We start from the raw sequence: 21,618 nt of genomic DNA on the forward strand, positions 1-21,618 counted from the left end.
TAAGATTGGATGTGGAGGGGGTGAGGGCGGGGAGGAGGGTGGGAGGAACTGTGGCTGGGAGTGGGAGGAGCCTTGGGCTGGGTGTGAGGGAGAAAGCCCAGGCAGAGGGTGTGTGTCTGCCTTAGCCAGCACTGGCCTGCCTGCTGCCTGCCCGGCTGTTAGATACGCCACGAATGTCGACGTGTGTGTGTGTGCGTGTGTGTGTGTGTGTGTGTGTGTGGTGTCTGCTAGGGACATTGTCTGACTGCAACACGACTGACACAGACCCTCAGCCCTAGCGTGCGAGCCCCCAGCGATGTCGCAAACACAGCAAGAGACAGGAGGGTCTTTAGTCTGAGCTCTGTGAATGGGACCCCCGAACATGCCCCCCCGGGGGGGGGATTGGGCTTGGAAGTGAGGAGGGGGAGAAGGGAAGCTTTAGAGAGAGGCATGTCCAGGCTGCTAGCCTGGAGACACACACTCCGGAGGACCTTACCCAGCAACACTCCCAGGGTGGCCAGCACCTGGAGCACAGGCTCCCGGGTGGCGTCACATTTTCCGTACTGGAATGACTGTCCTCGCTGCCACACTGGGGGCCAGGTGCCCCCCCCCACCCCAGAAAGGGCACTTTGGGTAACCAGAGTCAGATGAAGGAGAAGGGGAGAGGAGGAGAAGGGGTGTCAGCAGGGGTGCAGACAAGCCTTCCCCCTCACTGCAGGGGTGAGAAGAGCTGGGAAAGCTACCCCCAGGGTCCTGTCCCCTGGTGGCCTGGCTGCTGTTGACTCTGCCCGGTTCCCAGGAGAGCAGCTCTCAGCCATGTGGGAGGGGTGTCTGTTGGGGAGCTGGACCCAGGCGTCCTGGGCTGGGGTGGCAGGGCTCCTGCCAAGAAGCTTCGAAGTTAACCCCTCTTGCCCTGCCCTGGTGGCTGCTGGCGGAAAGAGGGCGGGCCCAGCTGCGGTTTGGGAATGTGGCCCTAATTCTCCCCTCCTCCTCCTCCCTCCCGGCACATCTGTAGTTGGTTTACACTGAATGAGTCTCCTGTCCTCCTGAACCAGGGAGGGCACGGCTCCCTCCCTGGCAGAGCGTTCTGACACAGACCCAGCCACCACCCCGTGACGCTCACCTCTCTAAGCTCTTCCCTCTCCTTCTTTGGAAGGACTGGTCCCGGGACCGCTGGAGGAGCAGATGAGCACTGGGAAGCTAGAACAGGGGACAAGACACTCAGGGTGGCCTCCAAGGGTGCAGAATCCCATCCGTCTCTGCCCCCTGCTTTGTCTTGGTTGCTCTGTCTGTCTGCCTGTATCTTTGTCTCTGGCAGGCATTTGTCCATCCATCCGTTGAACTAGCTGGAGCTCCTCCCATCTGGAGGCCTCCACGTCCCCATCCAAGGACTGAAGCCGGGGCAGTGCCCAAGAAGACTCACCCGACGCAGGCCTTACTCCTGGGCACTGCCTCTGCCTCTCCCCAGGACCCAAACCCTAAGATCAGCTCACTGTAGCAGATGGGGGTGGGGGTGGCCCAGGACTTGGCCCTCCTCCCACCCCCACGCCTCATCTTGCAGTGGAGCCAGCTATCTGGCGGGATTCCAGGAGGGGGTTTGGGAAGAGGGCTTCCTACTCTGGAAACTGGTGGCGGGCACCCTCCTGCTTTCTCTTTCCCTTGGGTCAGCCTGGTTTCCAGGCTTTACTGTTTGTGGCTGCTCCACTCTGTCGCCCTGGCAACTTAGAGAAAATGTATCTTGGGGGCCCTAAGACCAGGCTTCCTTTGCTCCCCTCATTGCAGAGCAGGGGCAAACAGAGAGCTGAGAAGGCGAAGGAAACGATGCATACAGACTTCTAGCCCACCTGCCCCAACTCGGACTTGGCTATGTTGCTCCACCCCTAATTTTGCACCCTTGCCCCCTCCCCACTGGCATCATCGGGGCACCGAATTCATCATCATTTTCCCGTGCCCAGTCTCCTGCTGCCAAGGGTGTCCTGTGCTGAGCGAGCTCAGAGGTAGCTGGCAGATGTCTGTGGGGGGTGGGGGAAGCTATGGTATAACCCCCAAGGACATCATTAAGGCATGGAAGTGCTGTCGGGGCTTGGAGACCAGGGGCATCCAGGGAGAGTGCGATGAAAACATGTTTTGTTCAGCACGTGTCCTCTCCCTTCCCCTCTTCTCCTGCTCCCCCCCTCCTCCCCCTCGGCCCCGCCGTGTGCCAAGGCTGGTGCCAGCCCTGCTTGCTCAATGCCACCCCTTGAACAGGGCCTCCTCTGCTGCTTGCCAGCCTGTTGGCCCCTGGTAAGTGAGTTTGTGTGTGGAAGGTCTTCACCAGCCTGCCCGAGTGCTGCCCAGATCTCCAAAGAGAATAAGGCCTTGGTTTTGGAGACACTGGATTTGAGGACTAGCCCCAACTAGCTCTAGGAATCTCTTCCTTGGATAGATGCGCGATCCATTAATCCAACACATTTTTTATAAAGTACCCACTGTGTGCCCAGCAGTCTGCTATGCCCAGGAAATGCTCTGTCCTTGCAGGCTCATGGTCTGATGAAGCGGTCAGATGTGCACCAGACAACTCACAACACTGCAAGGAGGATTATCTGTGCGGAGGAGCACCAGGTACTGTGAGGACGGAAGGTGAAAAGGAATTTCCCCAGCTTGGTGGATGCGGAAAGTGGAGAGAAGGGAAGGCCCAGAAAGGTATGTGCAAAGGCCCTGGGATTGTGGTCCTGGCTCTGAACCGCCCTGCTCCTCCAGAAAGAAGAGGGGCCTCCATTGCTGCACCCCAGCTGGACTCCAGTGTGCCACAGGGAGGGAGCGATGTGCACACTTCCTAATGGCCAGAGCAGACACTGGGATCCCTGCTGGCTACCTTGGAGTGATTTCACCCATTCCCTCGTCATCACCTCCTCCAGACAGAGAGCAAAGAGGCGTCACAGGCTCAGGCTTGAGATTATACTCCCAGAAAGCAAAGCCTGGCTCGGCAAATCCTCGGGAGCGAGGGATTTCTGAGTTGGCCCAGAGTTGGGGCCTCACCAGACAGAAAAGCCCTCTGCTCTGCGCCTGCTCTGCCTCATGCCCTCCCCTCCCCCTGCCCCGATCCAGCCCTGACCTGTCCCACTCCCTGGAGCAAGCCCGCCTGCCTCCACGGTTACCTGGAGTGTGCACTGGCTGCCGGTTCCAGGTGTGTGCCAGCCACTGTGGGGGTGTGGGGTTAGCTGTCTGTTTTGCATGAACCTCCTTCCATGGGCTGGGGACTTTCTCTCCCCACCCTGGGGGACCTTCCTCCTGCCCAGACACAAAGTTCCAAGATTTTTCCTTTCTGAAGAAAAGAAATTGAGGGCCCTTTGGAGAAGGAAGCAGGCTTCTTTGTGGCTGTACCTTCCCTGGAGCTGCCAAGGAGGTCATGGGACCAGTGGGGTTAAGTTCCAGCCCTGCTCTGACCCACTTTTCTCCCTGTGCCCACATCCCCTGGGGCCAGCCTGGCACCCCCACCCCCACACCTGGGACTTCCCCCAGGTGGAAACTCCCAGAACCCGGGTGTCCTGCCTCCACTGCCAACTCTCACCAGCTGCCTAGGTTCTGTTCAGTTTCAGTTGGGTCTTCCCGTCTGCCAGACTTTGACCAAAGTATACCTCTGCCCCAGGCCCAGAGGGGCCCCAAGGATGTGCGCCCACCCTTTTAGGCCATCCTTGATGACTGGCTGCCCCCTCTGGTAGACTCCTTTGAAAAAGAAAATAAGGGGCCAGGGTAGGGGGTTCTGGGAGAGCTTTATTGAGTACCTACCGTATGGCAGGCATTCTGCTAGGTATGCACCTTACCTCATTCAACTCACACCATGGGGAAGTCCAGAGAGCTGGCACTCACCAACCCCCTTTACAGAGGAGGGAGCTGGGAACCAGAGAGGTTGAGGGACCCACCCACTACCACACAGCTAGGAAGCAGCAGATGGGAACTCAGGTTTTGGTGGTCCTGAGCTTTCTTCAGTACAACAGCCATCCTCCCCTTCTGCAGTAGCTGCCCACCTCTCCATGGGATGAGAGACTTGGGAAACTCAGCTCAAGCCAACCCAGAACTCGGCATCTGACAGGTGCCAGGCACTGTCTTCAAGGTGTGATGAGAAACATGGGTGTTTGGACATCAGCATAGGGGTCTGAACAGGGGGCCTGGAGCAGAGAAAGAAGCAGAGAAAGAAGAGGTACTTTGACTTCCTTCTTTACAGCGTGTATAAAAGATACTATAGGGGCCGGCACTGTGGTGTAGTGGGTAAAGCCGCCGCCTGCAGTGCTGGCATCCCATATGGACACTGGTTTGTGTCCCAGCTGCTCCACTTCCAATCCAGCTCTCTGCTGTGGCCTGGGAAAGCAGTAGAAGATGGCCCAAGTCCTTGGGCCCTGCACTCGCATGGGAGACCCAGAAGCTCCTGGCTCATGGCTTCAGATCGGCACAGTTCTGATGGCCAACTGGGGAGTGAATCAGCAGATGGAAGACCTCTCTCTCTCTCTCTCTCTCTCTCTCTCTCTCTCTCTTTCTCTCTCTCTCTCTCTCTCTCTCTCTCTCTCTCTCTGTGTGTGTGTGTGTGTAACTCTGACTTTCAAATAAACAAATAAATAAATCTTAAAAAAAAGATACTATAAACAGGGACTGGCTCTATGGCGCAGTGGGTTAAAGCTTTGGACTGCAGTGCCAGCATCCCATATGGGCACTGGTTCAAGTCCTGGCTGTTCCTCTTCCAATCCAGCTTTCTGCTATGGCCTGGGAAAGCAATAGAAGATGGCCCAAGTCCTTGGGCACCTGCACCCACGTGGGAGACCTGGAAGAAGCTCCTGGCTCCTGGCTTCAGATTGACACAGCTCTAGCTGTTGCGGCCATTTGGGGAGTGAACCAGTGGATGGAAGACCTTTCTTTCTGTCTCTCCCCCTCACTGTCTGTAACTCTACCTCTCAAACAAATAAATAAAAAATAAAAAAAAAACAACAAGGCAACGCCTTGGTTTTCTCTAGTAGGTTTTGTTTGTTTATTTATTTACATTTATTTGACAGGTAGAGAGGCAGAAAGAGAGAGAGAGCTTCCAAATACCTTCAATGGCTGGGGCTGGGCCTGGCCAAGCAAGGAGTCTGGAATTCAATCCAGGTCTGGGTGGGACGGACCCAACCACTTGACCTATCACCTGCCGTCTTCCAAGACACACATTAGTAGGAAGGTGGAATCAGAAGTGGAGCCAGGGGGCTGGTGTTGTGGCACAGCACATTAAGTCGCTGCCTGCGATGTCACCATCCCGAAAGGGCATCAGTGCAGTCCCCACTGTGCCATTTCCAATCCAGCTCCTTGCTAATGCTCCTGGGAAAAGAAGTGGAAGACTGGCTCAAGTACTTGAGCCCTTGCACCCATGTGGGAGACCCAGAAGAAGCTCCTGGATCCTGGCTTCAGCCTGGCCCAGCCCTGGTCACTGTAGCCATTTGGGGAATGAACCAGCAGGTGGAAGATATTTCTGTCTCTCCTTCTGTCTGTAACGCTGCCTTTCAAATAATAAATAAGTCATTAAGAAAAAAAAAAGAAGTGGAGCCAGGACTTGAACCCAGGTACTCTGATATGGGATATGAATGTTTCAAGTGGTATCTAAGGGCTACATCCAATGCCTGCCACTCCATATTTTTCTTTACAGTTTTAGCATCTATGTGTGTATCCCCTAAGCAATATTGCTCAATTTTGCCAGTTTTTGAGGTTTATATAAATGGAATGATTCTCTATTACTTGTTTGTGTCTCATTGATTTTGCTCAACTTCCTATTTGGGAGACAAATCTGACATATCCAAGTTGTTACTGCACCTACCTGTTGTGTGTTTGTTTGTTTTAGAGCTAGAGCAGGAGAGCTTCTATCCACTGGCTCTCTTCCCAAATGCCTGCAGTGGCCAGGGCTGGGTGAAGGCCAAAGCTGGGAGCCAGGAACTCAACCCAGGCCCCCCATGTGGCTGGCAGGGACCCCATCACTTGGGCCATCACTGCTGCCTCCCAGGGTCTGCATTAGCAGGAGTCAGGAGCTGGAGCCGGGAATTGAACCCGGGGCACTCCAGTATATGACGTAGGGGTCTTAACCAGCGTCTTAAGGCCAAATACCTACTCCAATACTAGCTATCTTTTTCTTGTTACATAGTTTTCATTGTATGATTATCACATTTTTAATATCTACTTTTGGTAGACATTTGAGTTGTTTTGAATTAACATAAATGATGTGGCTACACACGTACACGTTTCCCAACACATACCACCAAAGAGTTATTTCTTTATAAAAAAATTTTATTTATTTTCATCTGTTTTAATTAAAAGGTAAGGCGAGGGCCTGGCGCCGTGGCTCACTTGGCTAATTCTCCGCCTGCGGCGCCAGCATCCCATATGAGCACTGGGTTCTAGTCCCGGTTGCTCTTCTTCCAGTCCAGCTCTCTGCTGTGGCCCAGGAGTGCAGTGGAGGATGGCCCAAGTACTTGGGCTCCTGCACCGGCATGGGAGACCAGGAGGAAGTGCCTGGCTTCTGGCTTCGGATCAGCGCAGCATGCTGGCCCTGGCAGTCATTTGGGGGGTGAACCAACAGAAGGAAGACCTTTTTCTCTGTCTCTTTCTCACTGTCTGTAACTACTGTCAAATAAATAAATAAATAAATCTTTAAAAAAAAAAAAAAAGGTAAGGCGAGACAGACAGACACACACACACACAAAGATCTTCCACCCTGGCCTCCCATGTGGGTGGTAGGGGCCCAAGAACTGGGTGTGCATTAGTAGGAAGCTGGATTAGAAGCAGAGCAGCCAGGACTCCAAGTGGCACTCTGATATGGGATAGGGCTGTCCCAAGTGGCAGCTTAACCCACTGCACCACAACGCCTACCCCCAAGCAAGAGTTTTTGTATGATCTAGAGCTAAGGGTCAAACTGTAAATGCAGGCTTAGCTTTATCAGATAATGTCAAACTGTTTTCCAAAATGGTTGTACCAATTACACAGGTAACTAGGAACAGGCGTGGGTACAGAAACTCATATTTTCTTGCCTGAATCCCTCAATGATTTTCCTTTTTTTTTTTTTTTTTTTTTTAACTCAGAATAAGATCCAAGTCCCTGGGGCCACCAACATTGTGGTACAGTGGGTTAAGCTGTTGCTTCTGACACTGGCATTTCATATTGGAGCACAGGTTCAAGTCCCAGCTGCTCCATTTCCAAACAGCACCTGGGATGCAGCACCTGCTGATGCACCTGGGAAAGCAGCAGAAGATGATAGCCCAAGTGCTTGGATCCCTGCCACCCAGAGAGAGTTCCTGGTTCTTGGCTTCAGCTTGGTCCAGACCTGGCTGTTGTGGCCATTTGGGGAATAAACCAGTGTATGGAAGATCTCTCTCTCTCTCTCTCTCTGTCACTCTGCCTTTCCAAAAAAAAAAAAAAAAAAAAAAAATCCAGTCCCTTGGCAAAGGAGACACTGTGTATGCGACTCCGCTTCGCTCACTGAACTGCTCTTATGCTGTGACTCTCCTGCTCATGACACTTTTTGTTCCTGCTCTCTGGAATGTTCTTCCACAGAACATTCCCACAGCTTGCTCCCTCACTTTCTTACTTCCTTCTCTGTTCACCACATTTTTAAAACACCTTGAGAGACACAGAGAGAGCACTCCCACTGGCCAGTTCCCTTCCCAAATGCATGATGGAGCCAGGGCTGGGCCAGGGCTCAATCCATGTCTCTCGCTGAGTGACAGGAACCCAATCATTTAAGCCACTGCCTCCTGGAGTGTGCGTGAGCAGGAGCCCAGAGGCAGGCATTGAACCCAGGTACCTGCTGATGTGGGGCATGGGTGTCTTAACTGGTGTCTTATCTGCTAGGCTAAACACCTGCGCTGTGTTCACCAAATTTTAGATCTCAATTGCCAGCATTTCTTATCCTTTTCTTGGCCTTGCTGTCTCCATAACCCAGTCGTGTGGATTCCATTCAGTATCAGGCAGTGCTGCCTCCTCCGCCAGGACTGGACAGACCATGAGGGTACCTCAGAAGGCTTATCAGGAAATGAAATGAAAAGGTAAGTCTTATTTTGATGCAAAAAAATTTTTTTGAAAACTTATTTCTTTGTCATACACATTTCCATGAGTTTTTTGAAGACCCCTTGGAAATATGCATCTCAAAAATTTTTGCACGGAATAGACTTACCTTTTAATTCTGTTTTCCACGAATTCTTTGAAGTACCCCACCCCCACTGCTGAAAAGTTTGCAGCACCCAAGGATCCTAATTTCCCTGCCAGCTCCCGGCTACACCCGTCACTCAGTGTCTTCTGCCTCTGAGTCCCCTCCGGGAGCCCTTCGGGGGCCTGAGCTGCAGCTTTGGCGACCAGGTTGGAAGGATTTGGGGGAGGTGCCAGGGCCTACAGCGCAAGAAATGCTTTGTGGAGGAATCATGGGAAGACTTCAGAGATGCTGGATGCTGAACAGGCAGAGAAGAGAGGAGGGCACTCCAAGTAAAGGAATAGCAGGAGCAAAGAGCAGGAGGCATGTGCACACAGCCCTGTCGGAAGAAAGCCCTCAGGTCTGGCTTGGCCGGAGAGTTTTCAGGGCAGGGGTCGACGCAGGGGAGTGTCGCTGGGCAGGCCTGCAAGGGGAGGGCTGGATGAGATCTGAGCTCCAAAAGGCTCAGCAAGGCTCAGCGAGTCTTAGGTTTAATCCTGCCCCCCCACCCCCACCCCCGCCACCTCTCCAAGCTGTCTGCCTGTGGCGTCCTACTCCACCCTGCCCTCCCCTTCACCCAGCCCCCAGCCCGGCACTCCTGCAGCTGAATGGACTTCTCTCTGGGCCTGCGCTTGGGGCCTCGGAACAAGAAGGCTGCACACCAACAGCCCCCTACACCCCCTGGGCATGGCCCACCGGCTGCCTCTCCTTGTCTGCCCTGTGCCCCCTCTGCCTATGCTGGCCCTTGTCCCGGCTGCCCCCCTCCCATCTGCTCCTGCACTGCCTGTCCCTGTCCTGGCATCCCTGGCCCACCCTGCACCTGCTCTTGCCCTCCCTGCCCTGCCTGTCCTCCCGCGTGCCCCCACACCGCCTGCATCCCGTGCTCGGGCCCACCCCTGACTTGCTGCCACGTCTCCCCATGTCCCCTTTATCCTTGTTCCCAGGGCCCAGCTGCCTGGCGGAACCCCCGCTTGGGCTGCAGTGGAGGCCAAGTGCCTGCCTGGGGGCCTCCAGGCCCCAGCGGCTGCTGCAGGGGCCCACGCACTTCTCAGGGGTGCTGTCTCATAATCTAGACAGACGGCCACCCTGGAGAGATTGTCCCTCGGACTCCGGGAGCACTTCCGCAGCCGGGGAGCTGAGACGGGAATCAGCAGGCAGGTAGAGGCGGGCAGACCACTCCGAGCGGCCCCACCCTGGCATCTGTTTTGAAGTGCATTTCTGAGCATGCTCCTGCTGGTTCCAGAACCTCCTCTTTGCAACTTCTGCAACAGGAAGTGTTCTTCTCAGAGCCTCCTTGACAGTGGCTGAAGGTGAGCAACTGGCCATCCCTTCCCCCACCCCCTAAGCCTCCGCGGGAGACCCTGCTTTGCTCACCCCCCGCCCAGTTTGCGTGGGTTAAGATGGGGTCTTCCTCCAGGGGAGGCAGAGGCTCCTCCCACCTTGGACTATCCTGGTCATCTTTCGTGGTCCTTTGCTCCTAGCCAGGAGCCTTCTAGCCAGGTACCTTGCAAATCTCCGAGAGCTCACTCAGCCTCATGACCTCAATCTCACAGCGATAATCCCATCTGAGACATTCATGCTTATCTGGCATGGGGACGAGGGAAGCTGGGAGCCCTTAGTGTGGGTTCCCAATGAGCCCATTCCCTAGGTAGCTAGGAGGAGGTGTCCCACCCCTGTGGGTAGGACTGGGAGACAGGAAAAGCCACCAGGATGGGAAGTGACAGACACCCAGGTGTCTGTCGGGACCTGCTCCTCTGCTCAGTCCCTATGCTCCCCTCCACCTGTCACTGGTTCTCTCTTCGGCTCTTCTGCTAACCTGCTTCCATCTTTTCCTTAGCCTCCTTTTCTAAGACCCTTTGTTTGTTTTCTTCCCATGCCTATTTCTTGTCCTCGTTTCTCTATCTCACTCCCTCCCTCTGTCGCTGGGACTTTCTGCCTTTACCTTGCTTGTGTCACAATACATCTGTGTCCCCACTCTCCAGTCCTCAACTCCTCTCTTCCTCCGCGTCATCTAATTGAAAGCCAGCTTAGCACAAATGTCTTTCTGTCTCCCCCTGCCTAGTCTCAACCCTCGCCTTCTCATCCAGTCCACATTCCTCTGCTTTTGTCCTATTCTACTTCTGGGCTTTCCCATTCTGTTCCCTTCCTTTTCGATTTCCTTTTCTGTTTCTGTTTCTCTTCCTGTCTTCTATAGCTAGGTGCTTTTTGACTTCCTACCTCTCACTCTGCCTCCCTGTATCTGGCTGGCTCTCTCCCCGCCCCCTGTCTCCCCATGTCTATCTCCCCTTGGTGTGTTCTCTGGGTTCTGCAGCTGTCTGCACACCACAGCTATACACAGGCCTGTCCCACTGGTGTGAAGGGCTGGGACACTGAGCTCTCCAGTGTCTGTACGACTACAGTCTTGGCACCAATGAGGGGGAGAGATGGCTCCTGGAACAGCCTCCCCTTTCCAGGCCATCCATTCTTGTTCAGCTCTAAGCCTCAACTTTTTTTTTTTTTAATATCTATTTATTTGAAAGGCAGAGAGAGAGAGAAACATATATAGAGAAAGGTCTTCCATCCTCTGGTTCACTCCCCAAATGGCTGCAACAACCAGGGCTGGGGCAGGCCACAGCCAAGGAGCCAGTAACTCCATCCTGGTCTCCCACAAGCACTTGGGCCATCTTGCACTGCCTTCCCAGGCACATTAGCAGGGAGCTAGATCAGAAGTGGAGCAGCCAGGGCTCAGATCTCTAATATGGGATGCTGGTGTCATTGGCAGCAACTAAACCAACTGCCATACGACACCGGCCCCCAAATCTTTTTTTTTTTTTTTTAAATGATGCTTCTCCCAACTTCATATTCTGAAAATTGTTAGTTAAAAATAATTAATCATTTAAGCTAACCTCTCCTCCTATCTCAGAGATAGACTGCGTTTCAGGATAGCCAAGTTGCTCTAAGTGGTGGAGACTAGTTCGTATTTACAAAAGAATACCAACATATGTGGAAAGATTATGGAGTCAAAAAATAACCATTTTGCAACTCCTGATGAAATAAGTGATCAAAGCAAGAATCACCAATGCGTGGAAGGCAAGGAAGATGGTTGACGAATCCTGCCATCACCGGGAGTGACACAACCAGACACTCTCCCTCCCGGTGCAACCCAGAGCAGCAGCTCCACCAATGAAACTAACCAAAAACAACCAAACAAGACTGAATCTAATCAAACTTCGAGTGCTAGCTTCCACTTAAAGGAACAGACAGCGGGCAGAGGAACACACTACATGACAGAATAAGGCCCTAAGCAGACACATCCAGACTCTGGGACAGGGCACAGGAAACCGACTCATTGCTTCAACTAGTCAATGGCTAGGAGGTAAAAGTGAAAGGGATCTTTAAAAAGACAGTCACTGCCTGGAACGCATAGTGCGCTGGGTTCCTCCTCCGCATAACCCAACTGTAACAAGACATCTCAAGACAGTGGGGACATTTTATTTGGGGTTGGATATTTACAATGCCAAGCAAGCAGTGCTAATTTTGTTAGATGTCCAGAGGGCTCTGAGATGATATATAAGAAAGTCCTTATTTCCAAGAAATGCGTGTGCAACAGCCTGGCCTAGGGACAGCTTCTGACCCCACCACCCTTGATCCCCCTCCCATCCTCTGCTGGCTAATGTCCCACCTTCAGGGAAAAAGCACCCATTTCTGAAGAGGTCCCTCAATCAACAAAGACAATACAAAATATTGTAAGCCTACCTTTTTTTTTGTAAGCTTACTTTTGGCTTCTGTCAGGTGACTCTTAGCAATGTGTAACACTCTGATGACAGACAGCTGGTCTCCACCTCTGAGAAAGAAGGCAAGCAATGTTAGATCATCCAGTCCCACCCGCTGCCATTATCCAGGAAGATCTTCATGCCCAAAGATAAGACTCTCACGATCTCACAGACTCGCTGTTCTCAGTTCAAGGGGCTGAAGTCCAGGCCTGGGGTGGAGGGCACTCAGGATCTCCACGCCCCTCACACACTAAGCGACCTCGAGGAAATCGTGGTTTTTGAATCTCAGTGTTTCTGGATGAAAATATAGGAATCATTACTGCTTCCTACTCTCCAGTAGTTTGCGAGGTAGGGATGAAGGCGCTCTGGAACTCATAGGATATAAATCAGCTGTTGGCTTTATCCTAAAATGTAATCCCAGACATTCCTTTTTTAAAAAAAAAAAAGATATGTTTATTTATTTGAAAGGCAGAGTTATACAGAGAGAGAGAGAGAGAGAGAGAGAGAGAGAGAGGTCTTCCATCGGCTGGTTCACTCCCCAGATGGCTGCAATGGCCAGAGCGACACCATTCCAAAGCCAGGAGCCAGGAGCTTCTTCTGGGTCTCCCACATGGGTGCTGGGGCCCAAGGACTTGGGCCATCTTCCACTGCTTTCCCAGGCCACAGCAGAGAGCTGGATTGGAAGTGGAGGCAGCCGGGTCTTGAACGGGCGCCCATTTGGGATGCCAGCACTGCAGGCGGTGGCTTAACCCACTATACCACAGCGCTGGCTCCCCAGACATTCCTATCCTATACTTTCCAAGCTGTAGGATACAGAAGTCACATTCACTAGTCATCTGTGCAGGCAGGTGCACCCGTATCTCAGCAAACACATGAGCATGAAAGTGGAAAGATCTGCTTCTGTCTCTTACCATTGACTCTGGACATGGTGCTTGGCCTCTCCAGCTCGAGGAGTCACAGTACCTGCCTGGTGGTGGCTACGAGGTTAAATGAGGTAATTCATCTACAGCAGATGAGCCTAGGGGGGCAGGCATTTGGGTTAAGATTCCAATTACGGAAGCTAAACCACTGCCTGCCTGCCGGCGTCCCATATGGGTACTGATGGGAGTCCTGGCTGCTCTACTTCCGATTCAGCTCCCTGCTAATGCCCCTGGGAACAGAGCAGAAGATGTCCCAAGTACTTGGGCCCTGTACCCATGTAGTAGATCTGGATGGAGCTCTTGGTTCCTGGCTTCAGCCTGGCCCAGTGCTGGCTGATGTGGCCATTTGGGGAGTAAACCAGAGGATGGAAGACCTCTCTGTCCCTCCCTCTCTCTGTAACTCTACCTTTTTTTTTTTTTTTTTTTTTTTTTGACAGGCAGAGTTAGACAGTGAGAGAAACAGAGACGGAGAGAAAGGTCTTCCTTCCATTGGTTCACCCCACAAATGGCCACTACGGCTGGCTCACTGCGCTGGTCCGAAGCCAGGAGCCAGGTGCTTCCTCCTGGTCTCCCATGCGGGTGCAGGGCCCAAGCACTTGGGCCATCCTCCACTGCCTTTTCAGGCCACAGCAGAGAGCTGTGGAAGAGGAGCAACCGGGACAGAATCCAGCGCCCCAACTGGGACTAGACCCCCGGGTGCCGGCGCCACAGGTGGAGGATTAACCAAGTGAGCTGTGGTGCCGGCCATGTAACTCTACCTTTCAAACAAATAAATAAATCTTTTTCACGCCTGCAGTGCCAGCATCCCATATTGTTCGAGCCCCAGCTGCTCTACTTCCAATCCAGCTCTCTGCTATGGCCTGGGAAAGCAGAAGATGGCCCAAGTCCTTGGGTCCTTGCACCCGTGTGGGAGACCTGGTAGGAGCTCCTGGCTCCTGGCTTCGGATCAGCCCAGCTCCGGCTGTTGCAGTCATTTGGGGAGTGAACCAGCAGATGGAAAACCTCTCTCTCTCTCTCTGCCTCTGCCTTTCAATTAAATAAATAAATCTTTTTTAAAAAGATTCTGAATGGAGGGTTGGCGTTGCTGCACAGTGGGTTAAGCTACCACTGTGATGTCAGCATCCCATATTGGAGTCCCAGTTCGAGTCCTCACTACTCTGCTTCCAATCCAGCTTCCTGCTAATGTACCTGGGAAGGTAGTAGATGATGCCTCAAGTACTTGGGCCCCTGACACCCAAGTGAGGACCCAAATGGAATTCCTGGATTCAGCCTAGCCCATATCTGGCTATGGTGGCCATTTGAGGAGTGAACCAGCAGATGGAAGATATACCTCTCTCTGTCACTCTGCCTTTCAAACAAATGAATATATATATAGATAGATAGATTTTATGATTTTATTTATTTATTTGAGAGCTAGAGTTACAGACAGTGAGAGGGAGAGATATAGAGAGAGGTCTTCCTTCCATTGGTTCACTCCCCAAATGGCTGCAATGGCCAGAGCTGCGCTGATCCAAAGCCAGGAGTCAGGAATTTCCTGGTCTCCCACGTGGGTGCAGGGGCCCAAGGACTTGGGCCATCTTGCACTGCTCTCCCAGGCCACAGCAGAGAGCTGGATCAAAAGTGGAGCAGCTGGGTCTCGAACCAGTGCCCATATGGGATGCTGGTGCCGCAGGCCGAGGATTAACCTACTGAACCATGGCGCCTGCCCCAAATATGTATTTTTTTAAAGGTTCAGGTTAGGATCCGCATCCCACATCAGGTTAAATTCCTGGTACCATATTCCACTTTCTGCTAATGCAGACCATTGGAGGCAACAAGCGATGGCTCAAGTAATTGAGTCCCCACTCTCTGTGGGAGAGCTAGATTGAGTTCCCAGCACCCAGCTTCCAACCAGTCCAGCCCCAACCACTGCAGGCATCTGGGGAGTAAACCAGACAATAGGAGATCTCTCTCTCTCCTTCTCTTTTTGCCTGTTGGATTAAAAACAAAACAGAGCCTCGATAAATAGCGATATGATGAGTGCTGACCGATAATATGGGCCAGTATTTTTTTTCACAGCGATTTACACGAACTGTTCATTTATACGTAGAATACTTATGGCATGTTTGCTACATACCAATGACAGTCAGTTTTAAAAATTGGGGACACAGGTGAACAAAACAGATAAAAATCTGTTAAGGAGAAGAGATAGTAAATAAACTCACAAGTAAAATATATAGTGTTTCAGATGGTGTCAAGTGCTGCGCCACAAAAGCACCAAGGGAGAAGGCAGAGTTGAAAGGAAAGCAGGTGCATTGTTGTGGTGGAGGGGGTCCCATTGCTATTGTAAACAGCATGGTCAAAGAAGGCATCTCCGATAAGGTGAGTCTCTGATAAGGTGACATTTGAACAGAGAACTGGAGGAGGTGAGGGAGAGCACGGTGGCAATATCTTGGAGAAGAACCTTGCAGGGGACTGTGTGCAAAGCCTCTGGTGTTAGCCTGTAGGAGGGAAGTAGGGGATGGGGCACAGAATTAGCGGCTTGTAGGTCACTATACAGATTTTGGCCTGCTTGAAAAAAAAAATTTTTTTTATGTATTTGAAAAGCAGAATTAGAGAGGGGCACACAGAGAGACTGTCCAACCACTGGTTCACTCCACAAAGTGGCTGTAATGACCAGGTTCTGGGTCAGGTGGAAGCCAGGAGCCCAGAGCCTGGAACACCATCCTAGTCTCCTCTCCCACGTGGGCACCAGGGGCCCAAGGACTCGGGCCATCTTCTGCTGCCTTCCCAGGAGCATCAGTAGGGAGCGGGATCAGAAGCGGAGCAGCTGGGACTCATGTGGGATGCCGGCGTCGCAGGTGGCAGCTTAACCCGCTGCGCCACAACGCATGCACCCACAGGTTTTGGCTTTTACTCTTAGTGAGATGGGAGGCTAGTGCAGGGTCCTGAGGCTGGACACACGGAACGGCTCCTAAGGGGACGAGGTGGGCGTTCAGCCCAAGTTCCTGACCCTCTGCCACCACTAAACTTTAGCCTTCTTTATTTGGGCACTGCCGTCCTATGTCTTCAGACAAAGAAACTGGGACCCTGAGAAGTTGGGTGGCTTGCCCGAGGCCACGCAGCCGGTGGCAGCAGTGGGACAGGGAGCCTTAGGCCTGTCAGCAGCCAAGTTCTTTACAGCGCACCGCCTCCCTCAGGTGTCTGAAGAGTACTGACTTCTTGCCTGGAGGTCGCTACATTGCGAGAGGAGGCAAGCCGAGGAGTCCGTCTCTACCCGGGACAGCGCTGTCCCTTGGAGGGGAGCTCCGGCCCCTCGCTCTGCGGGACTGCAGGCACCTTTCCCGAGCCCGGCACGGAAGAAAAGAGAGAAAATGAGCCTTGATTTCAGGGTGGCCTGGCACGCATCCACGAATAGGAGAAGCAGGTGTCACCGGAGGGCAGCCCCAGCCGCCGCCTCTACCGCCCCCTTCCGCGCCCCGGCCGCGGAACTCCGACTGCTGCGCCGACTCCTGGGAGCCGGCGGGAAGGCGGGGCGTGGCGTCCGCGGCGCGCCCCCGTCACGTGACGGGGCCATCATGGCGGCCGCCAGAGCCCTGCCCGGCTCCCGGAAGCGGGCTGTGAGGGGCGGGAGCGCTGCAGGAGCCCGAGCCGAGCCGGAGCCACAGCGGGGCGGGCGGCCGGGCGGCCTGGAGCCGGACGTGTCCGGAGCGTCCCCGCAGACCGGGGCAGCAGGTGAGACGGGATCTGGGCGCGGCGCGAGCGGGTGTGGCGGTGCTGGGCTGAGGCTAGGGGGCGCAAGGGGGTGCCCTGACCCAGAGGAGGGGGAAACCCGAGCTGCACGCGCGTGACCCTGAAGCAACTCGAGAGGCCCGCGCAGGTGGGAGGGATGCTCGGTCGGATCCGGAGGCATTGAGGGCAGACACGGGCTTCCCCCAGCGAGCATGGGAGCGAATGGAGGGACGTGTGCAGAAGTTGCTGTGGAAGAGGCCGGGAGCCCCTTTAGAATTTGCGGGACCAGATTCGGGAAGAGACTCCCCCTTTGCTGTGCCAGGCAAGGGTGGGGTGCATACTCGTGCCTCGCCCTCCCTGCCGCACAGTGTCCTAGGAGACAGCCGTGGCGGAGCCACTCCTCCCACCCACCCAACTGGTCCCTCCGGTCTTGGGGAGTGGAGTTGGCAGGGGGGTGGGTGGGTGGGGCTGCCTTCGTTCTGCTTTAGACACCCTTGATGGAGCTTCCCTGGCAATGGACTTGTCTCTGACCCTCCCTCCCCTCTCTCCAGGTCGTCCGGGGGCCCACCATGCTCGTGACTGCCTACCTGGTTTTTGTGGGTCTCCTGGCCTCCTGCCTGGGGCTGGAGCTGTCGAGATGCCGGGCCAAGCCCCCTGGACGGGCCTGCAGCAACCCCTCTTTCCTTCAGTTCCAACTGGATTTCTATCAGGTCTACTTCCTGGCCCTGGCGGCCGACTGGCTGCAGGCCCCCTACCTCTATAAACTCTATCAGCATTACCACTTCCTGGAGGGTCAGATCGCCATCCTCTATGTCTGTGGCCTTGCCTCCACAGTCCTCTTTGGCCTGGTGGCTTCCTCCCTCGTGGACTGGCTGGGTCGCAAGAAGTCTTGTGTGCTCTTCTCCCTCACTTACTCTCTGTGCTGCTTAACCAAACTGTCTCAGGACTACTTTGTGCTGTTGGTGGGCCGAGCCCTCGGAGGGCTCTCCACAGCCCTGCTCTTCTCGGCCTTCGAGGCCTGGTACATCCATGAGCACGTGGAGCACCATGACTTCCCCGCTGAGTGGATCCCAGCCACCTTTGCCCGAGCTGCCTTCTGGAACCACGTGCTGGCTGTAGCGGCAGGCGTGGCAGCCGAGGCTGTGGCTAGCTGGATGGGGCTGGGACCCGTGGCTCCCTTCGTGGCTGCCATCCCTCTCCTGGCCCTGGCTGGCTCCTTGGCCCTCCGCAGCTGGGGAGAGAACTATGACCGGCAGCGAGCCTTCTCAAGGACTTGTGCTGGAGGCCTGCGCTGCCTCTTGTCGGACCGCCGCGTGCTGCTGCTGGGCACCATACAAGCCCTGTTTGAGAGTGTCATTTTCATCTTTGTCTTCCTCTGGACGCCCGTGCTGGACCCACACGGGGCCCCACTGGGCATTGTCTTCTCCAGCTTCATGGCAGCCAGCCTCCTTGGCTCTTCCCTGTACCGCATCGCCACCTCCAAGAGGTACCACCTGCAGCCCATGCACCTGCTGTCCCTTGCTGTTCTCATCGTCGTCTTCTCTCTCTTCATGTTAACGTTCTCCACCAGCCCGGGCCAGGAGAGTCCAGTGGAGTCCTTCATAGCCTTTCTGCTCATTGAGTTGGCGTGCGGGCTCTACTTTCCCAGCATGAGTTTCCTGCGGAGAAAGGTGATCCCCGAAACAGAGCAGGCTGGCGTCCTCAACTGGTTCCGGGTGCCCCTGCACTTACTGGCCTGCCTGGGGCTCCTCGTCCTCCATGACAGCGATCGGAAGACAGGCACCCGGAACATGTTCAGCATCTGCTCTGCCGTCATGGTGATGGCTCTGCTGGCCGTGGTGGGACTCTTCACCGTGGTACGGCATGACGCCGAGCTGCGAGTGCCCTCACCCTCTGGGGAGCCCTATGCCCCTGAACTCTAGCCCTGGTCCGCGACGAGGGGCCTGGGGTGGACTCTTGACCCCCGCCTCTCTAGGGTTGCACGATCTTGCTGAAACTCACTCCTGACAGTGCTTTGGGCTGGGGAGAACCTGGGGGTGGTGGACTGGAAAGAGGGTGCCACAAGTTGCCTCTGTGTTGCTCCCTTTCCCCTTCCCATTTAAAATAAACATTTTTAGCTGATCACGGATCGTATTCACCTCCCCTCACCTGTACCCACTTCAGTAGTCTCTGGTGAGTGAGCAGCTGGAGGCTTTGAGAGACAGGACTACCAGCAAAAAGTTTCTCTCTCTGACCCTCTCCAGAGTGAGAGCTGTGGAATTTCTCAGCAGAACCGTGTGGGAAGGACCTGCGGCTTTAGTCTTCCACGTCCAGGCTAATGGAGGGACTGGTAGATGCCCTATGTGCCAGGCCACTGAGCAATCATTCCAGGGCCTTGGGCCGCTGCTGTGCCCTCCCGTGGGGCAAATCCCCGAGTCCCTTCTTGGAGGAACAGGCTTACAACTCAGCACCAGCACATGCCTGCCTTCTGTCCCACTTGTTCAGCATCACCAGGGCCCACCAGGTCCTGTGTCCCTGCGCGAAACCCAAATGAAGGGCTGCTAAGGGGGAAAGAGAGGTGAATGGCTAAGGGACCAGGACACCTTGTCTCCACCTGACTTCCCCACCCAGGCTGAGTGAGGGTGAGGGAGCCATCAGGGCAGGAAACAGTACCACTGGGAATGCCAGTTCTGTGGGCTCCTCCCTGCCTCACCTCTGATTGTATCTGCCTTTGCTCCTCCCACCAAAACCCCAGGCTTCTAGGGGGAAGCAGAGCCAGCTCTGAGAAGGGTGGGGATGGAGAGAGGATAGGCTCAAGGGTGTGTCCTGGAATGCACTTGAGATGGGCAAGGGGACCCACCTGTTCTGGAAAGGGGCTGATGAGCTTTTCCTGGGTCTCAGACTGCTTCCCAGACAGGAGGATGCAAGATGTTCCAAGACCGGCAGGTCCTGACCTGTGTGGAGAGAGAGCGTCAGCTGGTGCTCCAGGAATGTGGGGTGAGGCTGAGGGTCCCTGCTCGGAGCAGAGCAAACACAGTTTCCTACCCAGGCTGCAGGGGCTAGAGGTAGAGGCTAAGTACAGGAAACCGGTATCTTCTCCCCTTACTTGCCAGCACCCCCCCCCCCCCATTATTTAAGACTAAAGACAGGAGTCTGGGGGCAGGTACTGAAGTGCAGCTCAGCGGGTTAAGCTGCTGCTTGGGAAGCCATGTATCCCACATTGGAGTGCTGGTCAAGTCTGGCACCTCTGTTCCTGCTAATGCATGCTGGCTAAAGCTGCGGATGATGGCTTGAGTGCTTGGGCCCTTGCCACCCAGACGGGAGACCCGGATGGAGCTCCTGGCTCCAGCTTGAACTAGCCCTGGTGGGCATTTGGGGAGTGAACCCGTGAATGGAAGATCTTCCTCTGTCCCTTTTTTCACTTTGCCTTTCATGTAGATGAAAATAAACATTAAAAAAAAAGTCTTTTGTAGTAACCCTACTTCCTGTTTCTGCCCTGTTGAGCTGGACTCATAAATATTGTAAAGATTTATTTACTTATTTATTTGAAAGGCAGAGAGAGAGAGATCTTCCATCCACTGGTTGATTTCTCGAATAGCTACAACAGCCAGGGCTGGACCAGGCCAAAGCCACGAGTCTGGAACCCTTTTTTTTTTTTTTTAATTTATTTATTTATTTACTTGAAAGAGTTACACAGAGAAAAAGAGAGACAGAGAGAGAGAGAGAGGTCTTCCATCTGCTGGTTCACTCCCCAGTTGGCTGTAATGGCCAGAGCTGGGCCAATCCAGAGCCAGGAGCCAGGAGCTGCTTCCGGGTCTCCCACAAGGGTGCAGGGGCCCAAGACTTGGGCTGTCTTCCACTGCTTTCCCAGGCCACAGCAGAGAGCTGAATTGGAAGTGGAGCCGCTGGGACCTGAACCAGCACCCACATGGACGCCAGCACTGAAGGCAGCGGTCTCACCCACTACACCACAGCACCACCCTGAGTCTGGAACTCTTACCTGCATCTCCTGCTTGAGTTGTGGGGGCCCACACACTTGGGCCATCTTCAGCTGCCTCTGCTGGTGCATCAGCAGGGAGCTGGATCAGAAGCGGAGTAGCCAGGACTCCCAGCTGGTGCTTTGGTATGGGATGCTGGGGTCTCAAGCAGCAGCTTAACCTGCGGCACCACAATTCTGGCCTCTCAGATACATTTTATAACTTTGTTGGTTTTTGTTTCAAGATTTATTTATTTGAGAGAGTTACCTAGAGACAGAGATCTTCCATCCACTGGTTCACTCCCCCTAATGTCCGCAACAGCCGGGGCAAAACCAGGCTGAAGCCAGGAGCCAGAAATTCCATTCTAGTCTCCATGTGGGTAGCAGGGGCCCACGTACTTGGGCCATCGTCTACTGTCTTCTAGGGTGCACATTAGCAGGGAGCTGGATCGGAAGCAGAGCAGCGGGGACCAGATCTGGTGCTCAGATATGAGATGCTAGTGTCATAAATGGCAGCCTGACCCACCATGTCACAACACTGGCCCCTTTATAGTTATTTGTTTACTTTCCATCTCTTCCTATCATCCTGAGATCTTCTTAAGGGCAGGAAACGGTCATACTCCCCGTTGTCTGTTTTATACACATAAGTGTGCTTTGTCCATGGCTGTGCTCAGCACACATCTGGAAAGGAGATAGGCTAGCCCACACCTGGCTTTTCCAGTCATTCATTTTGGTGGGCAGTTGGCCTAGTAGTTTTGGTGCCCACATCCTCTATTGGAGTTCCCGGGTTTGAATTGTAGCCTTGGCTCCTAAAATTCTAGCCTTCCGGGCCGGCGCCGCGGCTCACTAGGCTAATCCTCCGCCTAGCGGCGCCGGCACACCGGGTTCTAGTCCCGGTCGGGGCACCAGATTCTGTCCCGGTTGCCCCTCTTCCAGGCCAGCTCTCTGCTGTGGCCAGGGAGTGCAGTGGAGGATGGCCCAGGTGCTTGGGCCCTGCACCCCATGGGAGACCAGGAAAAAGCACCTGGCTCCTGGCTCCTGCCATCAGATCAGCGCGGTGCGCCGGCCGCAGCGCGCTGGCCGCGGCGGCCATTGGAGGGTGAACCAACGGCAAAGGAAGACCTTTCT

At 54.3% G+C, this 21,618-nt stretch overlaps 2 protein-coding genes and 1 long non-coding RNA gene across 4 annotated transcripts; all 3 read left to right on the top strand.

Moving 5' to 3' along the window:
- Window positions 1-2,496: 2,496 nt before the first annotated feature.
- LOC138844355 (uncharacterized) lies at window positions 2,497-4,940 on the top strand. The gene is made up of 2 exons (XR_011380056.2): window positions 2,497-2,661; window positions 4,703-4,940. It is a non-coding gene; the product is annotated as an uncharacterized LOC138844355 (long non-coding RNA).
- Window positions 4,941-8,760: 3,820 nt separating this feature from the next.
- Window positions 8,761-9,225, top strand: LOC127491183 (uncharacterized). Its single transcript, XM_051846600.3, has one exon. The coding sequence runs from the start codon at window positions 8,761-8,763 to the stop codon at window positions 9,223-9,225; it is 465 nt and encodes a 154-aa protein (XP_051702560.2).
- A 7,226-nt stretch (window positions 9,226-16,451) lies between these two features.
- SLC61A1 (solute carrier family 61 member 1) lies at window positions 16,452-18,656 on the top strand. Of its 2 annotated transcripts, none has more exons than XM_008256508.5 (2): window positions 16,452-16,538; window positions 17,087-18,656. In XM_008256508.5, the coding sequence occupies exon 2, from the start codon at window positions 17,105-17,107 to the stop codon at window positions 18,455-18,457; it is 1,353 nt and encodes a 450-aa protein (XP_008254730.1). In that variant the 5' UTR covers window positions 16,452-16,538; window positions 17,087-17,104; the 3' UTR covers window positions 18,458-18,656. The 2 variants fall into 2 exon arrangements, with proteins under 2 accessions (XP_008254730.1, XP_089164538.1); XM_089308412.1 differs by lacking the exon at window positions 16,452-16,538 and adding an exon at window positions 16,585-16,683.
- Window positions 18,657-21,618: the final 2,962 nt, after the last annotated feature.

This window comes from Oryctolagus cuniculus, chromosome 11 (genome assembly GCF_051225735.1).
Source record: "Oryctolagus cuniculus isolate XC-2025 breed Fujian yellow rabbit chromosome 11, ASM5122573v1, whole genome shotgun sequence".
Taxonomy (NCBI): domain Eukaryota; kingdom Metazoa; phylum Chordata; class Mammalia; order Lagomorpha; family Leporidae; genus Oryctolagus; species Oryctolagus cuniculus.